The 16,076-nt window shown below is 40.0% G+C and overlaps 1 protein-coding gene across 1 annotated transcript in view; it reads left to right on the top strand.

Annotated features, from left to right (window-relative positions):
• The window catches only part of LOC126226731 (DNA-dependent protein kinase catalytic subunit-like), a 563,510-nt gene that overhangs the window by 96,511 nt on the left and 450,923 nt on the right, over positions 1–16,076 (top strand). Inside the window, exons 8-9 of the mRNA XM_049942233.1 lie at positions 8,639–8,817; positions 14,151–14,422. Coding sequence (XP_049798190.1) covers positions 8,639–8,817; positions 14,151–14,422 — 451 coding nt within the window. The remainder of the gene's footprint in view (positions 1–8,638; positions 8,818–14,150; positions 14,423–16,076) is intronic.

Below are 16,076 nucleotides of genomic sequence, written 5' to 3'. Positions count from 1 at the left end.
CTGAAGTGGGCAAATCACATTGAATTCTGTCCACTTTGTAATGTTGCCTCACGCATTTTCTTCTCTCAGCTAGTTGTATGTAAGCTCTCTGAACAAAAAATTAAGTCGCTCAGTACACAAGCACAGATGAATCGTTAAGCCTTTATAGATAGTGCAGTGATAGTCCCATGCCCAACTGCATGCACATTGTATCTACATGAACATATGGAAGTAGCAGTTGATGAGATATTTGTCTTTTAAGTGAGTATTGCACATAAACATTAGTAAATTTAAGAACATCTCAGAGTGGGAAATAGAGGCAATTGTGTTTGGCAGTATCCATGGCTATATGCTGTGTGAAGTTGCTGAGTTTGTTGGTGTTTATGGCGAACTGTTAAATGTGTGTACAAGCAGTGTTGTAACGCACTTGGTCACAAAACGCAATGTCAGAATTGGGATTGGAAAAAGATCCTGGCGGAGAGGGACTGGAGGTGCATTTCATGGATTATGAATCAAAATCACTTCCAAACCCAACTGGCATTTCTACAGGCAGTGAGTGAAAGTCAATTCCCACCTGTCAGTGAGAGAACATTGCAACAGGAATTGCATGCAATGAACCTTTGGAGTAGGTCACCTCGATAGAGACCATTGCTCACAGGGGCCATAAAGATCTGCATCTTCTATGGGCTGGAAATCATCGAACTTGGACAGCAGCCAACTGGCAGATTTAATGTGGTCCAATGTATCATATTTTGCCTATATTCAGATGGCACGGTGCATTGAAGGCCAAATGAAGTATTTCGTCCTGAATGTATGCACGGTCAGGTTCAAGCTGGAGGTGAGTCTGTGGTGGTTCGAGGGTATTTTTCTTATAATGAATTGTGGCCTACTCACTGAGGTGACCACTAACATGAACTAGCATGTTTGTTTAAACATTCTGAATGATTAGGTGTTGCCTTTCAGTCAACATTTATATGGTGAGTATGCTATTGATACCCACGTCTTTCAAGACGGCAGCAGTGCTGGAAGAAACTGTGACTGGTTTTCTGAACATTCCCCCACACTATTACATCTCAATTGCCCTTCAAAATCAACTGAATTGAACACCATATAAAATCTGTGAGATGTGTTGTTGGAACGGTGGCTAAAATGCCGACATCACTATCCCTGCAGTTTGGTAGAATTGCACAATCAGATCCTCAGAGTGTGGCTTAACCTGGATCTGACATATCTGCACAACCTTTTGGACTCACTTCCTAACTGAATGTAGGCAGTTGTCAAGTCCAGTGGCAGAATTAAATGGTATTAAATGATGCTTGCAACAAATTCTCTAGGAATTACTAATTTTTTGTCTATTGGGCTTATAATCTGTTAATGTATGACACATGGAAGTGTAAGTGAATCTTATATTTTCAGAGGACCAATTCTGTCCTAAGGATCTATTCTTTTTCTGTGAGACCATGCTATACAATGATGTGAATGTGGTTGTTGAAAAAGTATTCCCCTTTTATGTATCCTCCCACAAGGGCCAGCTATTGAAAGGGGGTGAATAACAGTTCACATACTTGTTTAAAAATGAAATGTCATCATGTGAAAATTTCCTGACAAGAGGAGGAGCCTTTTGTCAGAACTGAAACACAGCTGCTAGTGTGTGCTATTTACTTTCATGCGCTACAGACAATGCATCCAGAAATGTTTAACTAATGCACAAACTTGAGACACTATATACAAACCACAGAAAAATGTAGGTATTTAGTTTGGGTGCCCCAGGTTGTTCAACAATGTGTACCAAATGTGGAGTTAAAATACTACACAATTCCATAGTATCAGTCTCCCACAAAGGTGTAACATACAATCATGGAAAAAAATGCAACACCAAAAAATAATTAATGTAGATTAAAGAAATTTCAGAAATATGTATTTAAGTGATTAACATTGCAAATTTAATGTAAGCATGAGGTGAGCCACTGGAAATGTGGAATGCTAATACATTAATAACCTGTGTAAATGCCAGAATGGTGAAGCAACCATGCATGCATTGTGTTGTACATTTGCCATTTTGGGATGGAGTTCCACGCCTGTGGCACTTGGTCGGTCAACACCGGGACGGTTAATGCTGGTCGTGGACGTGCCGAAGTTGTTGTCCAATAATGTCCCATATGTGCTCGATTGGAGACAGCTCTGGTGATCGAGCAGGCCGAGGCGACACGTCCACTCTGTAGAGCACGTTGGTTTACAACAGCAGTATGTGGGCGAGCATAATCCTGTTCGAAAAGATCCACTGGGATGCTGTTCGTGAAATAGAGCACAGCATGTTGAATTACCAGATTGACATTCGTATGTGCAATCAGGGTGCATAGGATAACCAGGAGTGTTCCTGCTCTCATACAAAATTGTAGCTCAGGCTGTAGCTCGAGGTGAAGGTTCAGTGTTTTTAGGCTGCAGACAGGTCGGTTGTAGGCTCTCAACTGGCCGCCTACTAACCAACATATTGCCATTACTGGCACCCAGGAATAACCAGTTTTCATCACAAAATGTAACAGCCCTCCACATTACCCTCCAATGAGCCCTTCATTGACTCCACCAAGTGGCAAATGGTGGTGGTTTTAGCGCAGTGGAATGCACGCAACAGGGCTTCTGGCTTGGAGCTGTCCTCGAAGTAACTGATTTTGAGCAGCTGGTTATGTAACAGTGGTACCCACAGCTGCTTAGATCACTGCTGCAGATGCAGTACAATGCACCAGAACCGTATGCCGAGCGTGATGGTCTTCCCCCTGTGTAGTGTCACAGGGCTGTTCAGAGTCTGGTCTTCTTGTGACTGTACCTTCCTGTGACCACCACTGCCAACAGCCACATACATTGGCTACAATCCTGCCAAGTGTTTCTGCAGTATCGTGGAAGCCACATCCAGCTTCTCATAGCCCAATTACATGACGTCATTCAAACTCTGAGGTGTTGATTATGGCATTTTTGTCGCCATAAAGGCATTATTGATGAATATCAACTCACCGTGTCTAATCTCAGAAGTAACTAATGATTACAATTGTTACAGCGTGTATTTGAAGCAAACCTGATTGTATCCTCGTGATAGTGCTACAGGCATCACCCTAATGTGACTGGCGCAAAATTTGAATAGACATCATATTTCAGATGTAGAAACACACAAACCAACTTTTTGTTCCTTTTTTTCCACCGTTGAAGTTTAGTCAGTGCTTCGTGTGTACATTTCATTACCATTTATATATGTGTAGATGTACATCCACAATCTGCGAACAACTGTATGGCGGAGGGTACTTAACACTTTCGTGGAATATTAGTGTTCCTTCCTGTCCCATTTGTGTATGGAGTGCAGGAAAAATGAGTGCTTAAATGCATATGTGTGACTGTAATTAGTCTAGTCTTGTCATTGGAATTCCTATGGGAGTTATGTGCATGGGGATTGTCGTATATTCTTAAATTTGTCACTTAATAATGCTTCTTGGAAGTTTGTAACTAGGCTTCCACGGTATTACTGGCATCGTATCTTCAAATCTCGTGTCAATTCAGGCTTTTCACCATTTCCGTGACATTCTCCAGTGAGTCAAATATATCTGTAATCATTTGTGCAGACTTCCTTGTACTCTTATAGTAAGTCTTAATTGACAGCAAAATAGGGTTTATTTAGTAACGAGGTCATTCCATGCCAAGTGGTCTACAACTTCCCGCATGACCGTATGTATTTTGATGAAATTTTGTCTCGACATGTGCACATTTGCCTAACAAACTTTACTAAAGCTTCACAATCACCAATTCAATACTTATGGAGATACAGTCATTTCCAGAATGAGATTTTCACTCTGCAGCGGAGTGTGCGCTGATATGAAACTTCCTGGCAGATTAAAACTGTGTGCCGGACCGAGACTCGAACTCGGGACCTTTGCCTTTCGCGGGCAAATGCTCTACCAACTGAGCTACCCAAGCACGACTCACGCCCCATCCTCACAGCTTTACTTCCTGCCAGTACCTCGTCTCCTACCTTCCAAACTTTACAGAAGCTTTCCTGCGAACCTTGCAGAACTAGCACTCCTGAAAGAAAGGATATTGCGGAGACCTGTGGCAATTTTGGGACATACCATCTACGGCAGCATTTTCTAGAAAGAAACAAAACTACACCATCTTGTATAAGTTTGTGCACCCTCTTGCACTAACTTTTTGCACTCTCTTGCACTGAATAATAATAATAAAAGATTCCTGAGCAATTTTTGTATAGATAATTGGAAGCAAATTTGGCTGAAAAAGTAGCTGCTTGAAAAAATGTGAAGATGAGTGTTTTATATCTCCAGAAGTAAGTGCATGATAAACCTGAAACTTTGCACATGATAATTTAACATCGTCAGGTCGTAGAACATAAAATTTCGTTTTCCTTCTGCTTTCCAGTATTTTAAAAATTGAGGACAAAGTTGGTGACTTTTGTAAGAATGCCAAAAATGGGTATTTTTAACTCTCTTTTATGGAAAAGTATTTTTTGCAAGCTCTTTTAAACTATTTTGATTAGAAAGGCCATGTTAAAAACCAACTAAAAACGTAGATTTGATTTTGCAATGCATGTGTATAAACCCCAAAAATAAAGTGATGAAAACACAGTGAAAATATTGCCATAATCCCCTGGTACACGAATTAAATCATAATTTTTTTATTATGTTTTCCAGTTTTTTATTACTGTCTGGGGAAGATAACATCAAAACTCCTGGTGCATAGGAAATGAGCCCAAGTCAGAAGAACTCGGAAAAATACAGAAAAGAAGCGTACTCCAACCAGTTTTACTGCTGCAGTAACTAAAGACTCACACTAGTGATAAATTTCAAAATTTAATCATGCATTACCAAGGAACTGGAAACTAGGGTAGTGAAAGTGTTGAACAGTTGCAACACTCATTCTATAAACTGCCTTCAGGTTTTGCAACATTGTCACATGTGTAGATTTTGATGAAGTTTGCAACATGTTCTGGAAAAGGCTTCATGCTAATGAAGATTTTGAATGTGTCTTTTTATTTCACTGTGCTGTTGATGTGATAGTTTAGTTCCAGCCTAAAGCATTCTATATTTTGTATTAACGTTGTTTGCAATTTATGCAGAACATAAGTGTCCAAATGAAAAAAAATTGTATAAATATGTTGCTATGGTCCATTGTGGCTTAACCACTGCTGCTTTCTTTTAAGGTGAGAAAACCAGCATCTGCGTCGTCATGGTGGCCATGCACGAAGCTGTGCAGCAGTAGTCGTGTGTGGGTATCTGTACCACAGGATCCCAAGTTTGATGAGATTGATTGTTTCCATAGGGCCTCAAGCCTGATTATGTGTCCTAGGCCAAAGCTGGAAGAGTTTTCTTTTGTGATCTTAGGTTTATGTTTACTGCAAGCAGATTTAATTTTTTGTGGGGTGTCATTAAACTACTGTTGAATATCATAAGGAAAACTATACTGCCAGCCAGATGCTGTCACTGATGGAGCTGGAATAACTGCAGTAATGTGGTGTTCCAGAATCCAGCACTGTCAATCTTTCATGGCCAATAAAATGAATTTTTTGACGATATGTGCGTTACAGAAATTTCAATCCACCACTCTTTTTCATAAATGCATGCAGCCTCTTGTCTTGATCGGAGGTCTGATTTTTCATGGACTTCCTTCACTGCAGTCACTAATTTTGACCAGAAAAGATGGTGCATCATTCCAAACATTACAGACCTAAATCGTTGTTCCATCAGTTGGCAAACACTGATGATTTTGTAGTTTGTGCTAGAGTATGACCATGTTTAGCCCGCCCAGCTAGCTGCACAGTCTGACGCGCTGCTTCCTGAGCGGGAAGGCATACGGTCCCTGGCACGAATCTGCACGGTGAATTAGTGTTGAGATCCAGTGTGCCGGCCAGCATGTGTGTGGTTTTTAAGGCGGTTTTCCTTCTCCCTCAGCGAATGCAGGCTGGTTCCCCTTATTCCGTCTGTTATGCTACGTCGATGGTAGCTGCGCAAACACTGTATCCACGTACACATACACCATAATTACTCTACTACACAAATATGTGGGTGGGGTTACACTTGTCTGGTATGAGATGTTCCCATGAGGAGGTGGGGGGGGGGGGGGGGTGCAAAAATTGCAGCTGGTAAAAGGAAATCCAGCTCATTTTCGTAAGTTATTGTATGTGCATGATGCTGTTGTTGACAAAGACTTCGTGTTATTCACGCATTTTACTATCCTGTAAGGAAGAATGTGAGCAATGTTCTCAAGATATGCTGGCATTACAAAATGATTTTGATCTGTTCTCCTCTCCATATTCAGCAAACATTGAAGAGATTTGTCCTGAACAAAATGTAGAAATGATTAACCTACAGTGTGACAGAGAACACACAGACAAATGTCAGTACATGAAAAACATCTTGGAATTCTATAGACATATCACTCGGGATAGATTTCTTCATTTTTGCAAACAGGTGGCTACAATATTAATCACTGTTCTGTTCCATGTATGCTTGTGAACAATTGTTCTCTGCAATGAAAAGTAAGAAGATGCACCTGAGAAACTCACTGTCTGATTGCAATCTAAACTGTGCTCTGTGTCTACAATGCACAAGAAGAATTACTCTGGACACAGAAGCAATTGTTCAGGGCGGAGGGCGGAGGGAGAAACAAACCCTGAGAATCTCACACTTCAAGTACATCATTTTTTTATAACAGCTCACAAAGTAATTGAAGAAAAATGTAGAAGTATATGTTAATATCATAATGTGGCACATGTGCACTTTTGTTTATTTGTTTCATCAATAGCAATAATATTTCATACAGTGATTTCCATGCAACTGGTCGTGGATTTAAATTGACTGACAGTCATGTGACTGCAGCTGTTGTGTCCCACACTTGGCTCTCCATTTGACTACATTCTCCACCTTGTGCCAATATTGAGGGTACCGTGCTTGCTCTGTGAGCACACTTTGTATGAAGCCCTGCTTTAGATTCAAACTTTCATATTAGGCAATGTAATGACAGCTTGACAGACTCCAAATTTTTGTTCCTATTTCTTCTGTTAATTCATGCAAGCCATTTGCTGCTTGACCGAAGTGTCCTAATCAGTATGAATCCATTGCTTAACACAATAATTTCCTGTGGCTCATTCTGTATGAAATGTTAGAAACAACAGATGCTACAGTTTTTGTTCTAGAATGCTTTTCACAGTGGTATAGCATGCATTCTTTAAATGGCATATTGCAAACTTCCATGCTGAAAAGTTGACGTGATTGCCTCAGATTATTAGACACACGAAAAGAACACTGTCCTTATTATTATATTTTCTTTACTCTTTCATTTTTATAAAAAAAGGAGTTTTATAGAGCTGAACATGATAGACATGTTTAAAAAACAAAAACTTTTTTGTTTTAAAAAAAATACTTTGTTTCTTAAAGATCTCTATCTTACTCTTTTTACAGATTTTTCTGGGTTTTAAAATTCCAGCTCTCATCATTTTCATTAGGACTTCTGATTTTACTTCCCCATAAATTACTATGCTCAATCTGTGATAAACATCACAAGACTCTGGAGGTGGTCCCAACAGAGGAGTCAAAATGTCGGTTGTTAGAAGAAATATGATGTGGCCTAACAACCCCGAAGATTTTAAATTCATTACTATACATTTGTGAAACATAATAGAAGTATTAGATTTAATTTGAGTATGAGCTGAATATGGGGGTATTTTAATTGCAGCTTTACCTTGTCATTATTTTTATGGCCTTAAACTGTCACATTGTGAAATGAAATCTAATTTTTAGGCAGTTTTGAACAAGATATTTTTTTTGTAGTTTAAGAATTTGCAGAAAATAGCCACCTGGGGTAGTCACACGGTCTGAGGCGCATTGTCACGGTCCGCTTGGCTCCCCCCCTGTTGGAGGTTCGAGTCCCTCGGGCATGGGTGTGTGTGTTGTCCTTAGCGTAAGCTAGTTTAAGTTAGATTAAGTAGTGCGTAAGCTTAGGGACTGATGATCTCAGCAGTTTGGTCCCATAAGACCTTACCACAAATTTCCAATTTTGCAGAAAATACTTTTTTGAGAATGAAATTTTATATTCTAAGAAATCGTGGTGGTATGTTATTGCATGCGAAGTTTAGGATTTATCACACACTTATTTCCAGAGATATAACAAACCAAACTTCACTTTTTTTTTTTTTCAAGTGGTAATGTTTTTGGATGACTTGAGTTAGTTATGTGTATGAAAATCTTGCATGAAATCTTTTTTATTATTCTGTGCAAGAGAGTGCAAAAAGTTGTACAAGATGGCCCAAGCACATACTGCCGGAGATATTTCTAAAAAAGTTGCCATAAGCACAGGGGTACATTGTTGAATGCTGAACTATCCAACAAGGACTGTATCTCTCCGAGTATTAATTTGCTGAAAGTAAAACTTTACCAATGTTCATTGGAAACTTATGCAAGTGATCACATACAGTTACATGAAAATTCGTGATAGTCAGACTAGAACTTTTCTGAAGTTAGGCCACGTGGCATGGAAGGGACATCTATATTCAACGTTAAACAATTTACAGTAGTGTTGACAATTTCTGAGTAACCATATAGCAATTTTCTTCCAAATCATTTTGATCAAATTTTCTGTTCTTGATTTTTATTTTACTCATTTACAGTATTTCATGGGTTATTTCCACGAAAAAATGGCTAGTAAATCCACACCAACTGCTGTCCTTCATACAGTCATAAAAGCATTTGGTGACTTCTCCAAGGCTTGTGAATCCCGCTGGTCGTCAGAAGATGTAGAATATGCCTTTTGTTTTATTTTGCAGTGTGCTGAGGGTATATGTTTAGAGTAAGTATCCTTTGAAATATTTACTTCTGTTACAAATTTGCAATGTACACTGTAGGGTTAATTGATAAAAATTGTAAATTTAGTTCTGTAAATGTAATTGTAATGTAAAACATGTCAGTTGAAAAAAAGTTGCATAGTACGCAGTTGATTAATGTAAGAGTGTTTACAGAATTTCTATAATGCTTGTCAAAAAACTAAACAGGTCAGCAGCACATTACATTCTTATTCTGTTGCGGATATCTGTTAATTTCAGATATTAGAAAAACAGTCCAGGGAAAAAGATAAGAAATCAGTAATATTTGTCTAAAATATAATGGCTACCTTCTAAAAGGAGATTCTTCACTACTCATAAAAAATAGAAACCAGTGTTACAACTAACTCACAAATAGAGTCATGTTTCAGCCTGTGAAAAAAGTTGCAGATATTCGTTACAAAATGTCAAAATGTCAGCTGACAATACAATTTGTGAGTGATTCAGGGCATGTGAACTCACGTAGTGCAAACCGTGATACTTTGTGACAGCTTGCTTTACGAGGAAGAAGAGTATGGCATTACTTACAAAAAAAAATTATATTTACGACACATTGAATTGTAAGTGATAAACTGTACAAGGAACTGCAGTATTGCAGAATAACGGGACAAAATGCAAACATGAAGAATTAAAGTAATTTTAGTGTGTAAATGTGACTTCACCAACAATTCAGTGATTCCTTTACCTAAAACAGTGTCGAATTGTGTGAAAACAACTTTGTAGCACATTGAAACCAAACAAAATACACAGTAATGGGGGAAAAATAGTGTGGTAATGTAGCAATACACATAAGCATAGATTAAAAAAAAAGAATGTTATTAAGGTTTCTTAGGTACCTACATTTTTTTCCCTATATTGCTAATTAAAACTCACAGTTGATGCTTTCTCTCAGTTGTATTAAAATTGGTTCCATCACTGCATTCTGAATGCACTGAGTGAATAGCTTCTTTCCCACTTCTTCTGTGTGTTCTGTGTTGACAAGCTGGAAGGTTATATTGCTCCCCACAGCCTAACTGTGTAAACTGCTCTGGTCTCCATTCTCCCCACTCACCAAAGTGTCTAGTGTACATGAAAGGGGGGGGGGGGAATCAGGAAATGAAGACTCATGACAGCCTCAGCTACTTTCAAGCGCGGAAGAAATTTGACAGACTTCACCCTGTAAACTCTCCTCTACCTATGCCTCAGTTATGTCTTCCCCTCCTCATCCTTCCCCCATACCCCCACGCTGCCCCCCTTCCATTTCCTCACACTCGGCGGCTCCTGTTACTTCCCCTCCAGGAACGCCCCTCCCTCCTCCTCCTCCTCCTCCTCCTCCTCAGCCAGGGTAAAGTCCTCTTCTCTGGCTCACACTAGGGATGGGGCTCCATCTCAGAACACCCCTTCCCAGCGTTCTCAGAACGGGAAGCTTGCACCCTTGGGCTGGAGGATAGACCCGCGCTCTGAGGGCCCCAAAGCCACACCCTGTCCAATCCTTACATTAGTGCCACCTATTCCCTTACTGATAATGCCTCCAATTGACCATTTACTCAGATTCTAAACTGCAATCCAACTGGCTTTTACTAGCTGTCGGCACCTTGTTACGGTCTTGTTTGACCTACATAAGACATACAATATGGTTTGGTGCCATCGCATTTTTGTTACCCTCTGTGACTGGGGTTTTCGTGGCCCCCTTCAGATTTTTATTCGCAATTTTTTTTATCCCACTGGCTCTTCAGAGTTCCAGTTGGCACTTCACTCAGCACTCCTCAGATTCAGGAGAATGGTATCCCTCAGGATTCTGTATTAAGTGTTACACTGTTCCTCATAGCCATCAATGAGCTTGTAATCTCTGTTTGCCCTCAGGTTACCCTGGCATTGTATGTTGACTATTTTTGCATCTGGTGCAGCTCCCACTCAGTAACATCTGCTGAGTGCTGGCTCCAAGGGGCCATCCGATGGACCTCTGTGTGGGGTGTCTCCCATGGCTTCCAATTTTCTCCCTCCAAAATTCGGGTTATGCATATTTGTTGCCAGGTCATAGTACACCCCCTTACACACATGTGGCTGCCCCATATTTACCGCCTGAAGACTACATGGATCTGGAAGCTTAATGCTCTCTGCCTCCTGCCCCACACATCTTGGGGTGCAGACCATGCTACTCTTTTCCATCTTTACAGTGCTCTGTTGTTGTCCAGACTAGATTATGGAAGTCAAGTTTATGGCTCCTTCCGTTTCGAAAATACTTGATCTTGTTCACTATTACGGGGTGTGTCTGGCTATTGGTTCCTTTCACACTAGTCCTGTTGACAGTCTCCTCACAGACAAATATGATGAAACTAACTCCTGGTTTCTTACACAATTGCCATTCGCAGATTCCCTGACCATCTTGTGTACCCTGTCCTCTTTGCAAGTGAGTGATGTCTCCCTCCTGATCACTGCCCACGGGTGGGATTGCCGGTTGGAATGTATCTCACTTCCCTGTTGGGATCTTCATCTCTGTCTTCATTCACTGAAATATGCCCCGTGTATTTTCTCTCATCCCCCCTCCCAGATGATGCCCAGACAACAGAATAGGACCAATCTACTCCAGAGTCGTAAGGTATCTGTTGCCCCTATGGTCTTACGGTGTCTTGTACATTCCATCCTTGCAGAGTTCCAGGGTCCTACCATTTTCTACACTGATGGTTCTAAGACAATAAATAAAGCGGGATACACTTTCACGTCTCCTACTGGCTTAGAAAACCATTTATTGCCAGAATCATGTAGTGTGTTCACAGCAGAGCTGCTAGCTGTTACCGGGGCCCCTATTTTGTTGCTCAGGCCTCCCTCCACAGTGTTTTAATATGTACAGAGTCATTGAGCAGAGTGCTACTCTCATCATCCTTTGATCTCTGCTATCCATTACCTTCTCTCCTTCCTTCTTTGGCCGCGCTGCCTGCTCAGTTCTCTCTCTGTGAGTCCCAAGTCATGTGGGTATCCCAGAGAATGAAAGGGCTGACTGTTTGGCTAGGTAAGCTGATACTCATGGTCCATTCCCTTTCATGACTACAGCTGTGGATATGCAGATCTATGTCAAATCTCTCTTTGCCCGAAAGTAGAATGACATCTGGTGCGCTCCTGCTCTCTGTAATAAACTCACTACAATCGAGGAGACTGCTATGCTTTGGTGCTCTTCCTTCTGCTCCTCTTGGAAGGAGTCCACTGCTTTATGCCGTTTATGTATTGGTCATACCAGGCTCACCCACTGTGTTCTGTGCAACGAACCACCGCCACAGTATGGTTGTGGAGCCAGACTGATGATATCCCACATATTGATAGAATGTCCTCTTCATGCTAAGTACAGTATTCCTTAACTTAATATTAGCAGACAGTTCACAGATGGTTGAACTGGTCCTCAGTTTCCTCTGTGAAAGTGGTTATTTCCAGATATAAGGTTTTCTTTACTCTTGGAGCAGAGGCATGGTGGTTGAGGTTGGGACCTCTCTCACATTTTCTCAGTCTGGGACTCTGTGACCATTCCCCCAGGAATTCCAGTTTTTTAGATTTGGTCTACCATTTTATGCCTTTTACTGTGTATGTGTGTGTTTTAACTTATTTTATAGTTTACTCCCCTTACTGGATCCATCCACTTTTGGCCGGCCGGTGTGGCCGTGCGGTTCTAAGCGCTTCAGTTTGGAACCGCGTGACCGCTACGGTCTCAGGTTCGAATCCTGCCTCGGGCATGGATGTGTGTGATGTCCTTAGGTTAGTTAGGTTTAAGTAGTTCTAAGTTCTAGGGGACTGATGACCTCAGAAGTTAAGTCCCATAGTGCTCAGAGCCATTTGTACCATTTTTTGAACCATCCACTTTTGGCTGATCCGCTTTCTTCTGTGAGTAACTTAGGAATCACAGGACTGATGATCTCGCTGTTTGGCCCCATTAACCCTCTCAATCAATCAATCAATCAATCTCAAAATTTGTCAGGGGAAAAATGCTGAAATGTGTCTGAAAATCAGGGAATTTTACTTGGGGAAATTGTGGCAACCCTGATGACAGAGTGATTTTTAAGATATGTGGAAGCACAGAAGGAATGTAAATGAGAGTAATTATGGCAGTACCTGCTTGTTTTACTGCTTCCCTGCCTCTATTTAAAAAAAAAAAAAACTGTACTGTGCCAATTGTGTCAGCTATTTTGGAAGGCAAAGTTACTGGTATATACTATTTATCTCCTTATTTGCATCAACTGCATTTGTTCACATACAAGGGGCGACCAATAAATAAAGTGACACTTTCTTCTTCACAAATTTTAGTTCAAAATGTTGTAATCTTTTTTTGACATCCTTAAACAGTTTTGTGTCATTTTATATACACTGCCTGAAGCACCCAGAGGGGGAGAAGGGAACAAAATGAAACTTCCCTGATTGAAACGGTATGTGATGTTATTTCAGTGATTAGAAAATTGAGTTACATTTACAATAAATATGATGTTGCACCCCCCTCTGATGTGAATGAGTGCAATAATTTGGTTAGGATGCCAAAAAGCTGTTGTATCCTCTCCTGAGACAAGCTTGCCCACAACTGTTTTGACTAGTCCTTGATATCCTGGATTCTGGCACTGAGATGGAGTTGATATCCAAGCAAGTCCCAAACATTTCCATTGCAGACAGATCAGTGTATCTTGCTGTCCATGGGAATAGCTCAACATCAAGATGACAGTTCATAGATACACATGCCATGTGTGGATGAGCATTGTCCTGTTGAACGGACACCACAGTACTGTTGCAGGAAGAGAGAACACGAGAGGACATAGGGTGTCTGTGAGATACTGTTGTGCCATCTTAGTTCCCTCATTCACAACCAACTGTGGCCTGAAGTTATACTTGATGACTCCTCTTCACTCTATGGCACCAGGAGTAATACTGATGTGCACCCCCCCCCCCCCCCCCCCCCCTGCAAAAAAAAAGGCACTGAAAGAGTGAGACATCTCTTCAGGTTGCCTAAATACTTGCCAACAACTATCATCCGGTATAATGCTGAACTGCAATTCATCCAGAAAACAGTGTGATGCATGCTTCCTGGTCATGGGCTCATTCCAAACACAACCATTTGTGTTGTGGTGTTAATGGTGGTCTACACATGGGATAGTAATGACCTACTCTGGCAGCTGCTGGTTATGACACCTGTTTTCCTTGTAGCATATGCTGATTGAGTCATCTTTTTCCCTTACTGTTATTGTACTTTATTCTAAGAATTTTGTAAAACAGAGCATTCCATGCTGTCAGTACTGTTATATTGAATAAATTTTAATTCTTTGAAGTGTAACTATGCTTCATAACATTATAGGTATTCAACACAAGAAGATGTATTTCTGCGCATGAAGAGAGTGTGGCATTTACCTCAGTACTTGGAATCATTGGGAAAGCTACTCCTGCAAAAAGAAATCATACATTACTCGCAGCAGCTATCACTGGAACACATCACAGTATTACTTATTCAGATTTTTCCACATGCCTATGAGAGCACTACATTTAGCATAATTAAAGCTATGCAGAGCTTTTTCTGCAACTTATCTTTGTCTAAGTTGGTGCTGCTGGAAGACTTTATAAATGTAGTAGGTTTGTATAAAGAACATATTTACTCTTACCACTACTGATGGCATTTTTCTGTTGAATTGAAATCGCATTTTGGGCAAAGTGTGTCATATGTGACATATAACTTGTTGGTTGGAAACATTTTATGTTGTAAATTTTAATGATTGTTCTGACTTGACCAGGGAATGCTGAAACAAGTGTGTTGTAATTCTAGTGCAATTTTGTCATGCTGTTCTGAAATTTTTTGTTCCTTTACATTAAGTTACTTTGTTAACAAGAAACCAATTTCTAAAAGTTTCCATTAGGCAGATCTTCCATAGATGGGTAAGAACTACAAAAATGAATTGAATTGGAATTTAAAAAGTAAAAGTTTGAACATGCAGCACACTTGACACAATACTTCTTAAAACTTGTGAGAGACTGTCTTCAAAGTGGAAAATACGCATTACTTACTGGATTAAGATTTAGTGGTAGTGGATTATATACCTTTGTCCGATCTTTGTGTTTGTCAAAAACGGAATAGTTGGTGATCAGTTAAGTACACAAAATTTCAACTTGTCATTCAATTTTAATTCCACTTTCATTTAAACCATCAAAACTGCAACAAAACTAATGAGAAATGTGGTTAATGGAAGAACTCTGGAAGATGTGTTAACACTGTAAGAATTTAGCCTGAAAGTTTGTGTGATATAGTTTCTTATTTTATTATTTTGAGCTTTTCCTCATTACAGAGGCTTACCTCCAACATAATAATTTACTTGGAAATTACCTTACAAAGAATAAACGTTCTTAAACTATATTTTCAAAATATTCCTCCAGGTGTTTCAATCTTGTGTGTCCTCTTCCTCTGCGCCCATTCTCCTCATTGTGTGCTGTACGTTTTGGAGCCAGGTGGTCATAGGTCATCCTCTTCTTCTTCTCCCCTCCGGTTCCCACTCCAGTATCAATTTTGGTATTCTGGCTTTCTCCATTCGTCGTACATGCCCGTACCACTGTAATTTCTCCCTATCCATAACGTCATATATTCTTTCTTTTATTTCCATTCTCCTTATTATTTCGGTGTTCCTTATCTTTTCTTTCCTGGAGATTCTTGCCGGTCTTCTCCATAAGTCCATCTCTAGCGCTTGTAATTTTTTAATGTGCTTCAGGTTAATTGTCCAGGTCTCCATTCCATACAGAACCACACTCTCTAATATGGATTTGTATATTAATTTTTTAGTTCTGCTCATTACAATCCTGCTCCATAAGACTGAGTTGAGCATCCCAGTGACCTTCTGTCCACTTCTAATTCTTTTATTGATTTCTGACTCTGATTTTCCCCTCTATTTCTAAAATGGATCCCAAATAACAGACAGTGTTTATTTTTTTGATTTTCTTTCCTTCAATGTATAGCTCTTCTGAATCGTTAGTCAAGTATTCTGTTTTTTGGTAATTAATCTTCAAACCCCAAGTTTGTATGCTGCTGCTAGTTGATTGCACATATAGTTAGCATCCTCCCCATCTTGTGCTACGACTACTTGATCATCGGCAAACAATAAATGATGTTGGTAAACTCCATCTCTTATTTCTAATCCCATACTATTACATTTACGAGACCATGTTCTAAGTCTAATATCTATATAGGTTTTAAATAATGATGGTGACATGGGACAGCCCTGTTAAAGGCCTTTGCTTGTTC

The sequence above is a fragment of the Schistocerca nitens genome, chromosome 1, assembly GCF_023898315.1.
Source record: "Schistocerca nitens isolate TAMUIC-IGC-003100 chromosome 1, iqSchNite1.1, whole genome shotgun sequence".
In the NCBI taxonomy this organism is placed as follows: domain Eukaryota; kingdom Metazoa; phylum Arthropoda; class Insecta; order Orthoptera; family Acrididae; genus Schistocerca; species Schistocerca nitens.
Note: the sequence above shows the minus strand (reverse complement) of the source record. Positions and strands in the feature narration are given on the sequence as shown.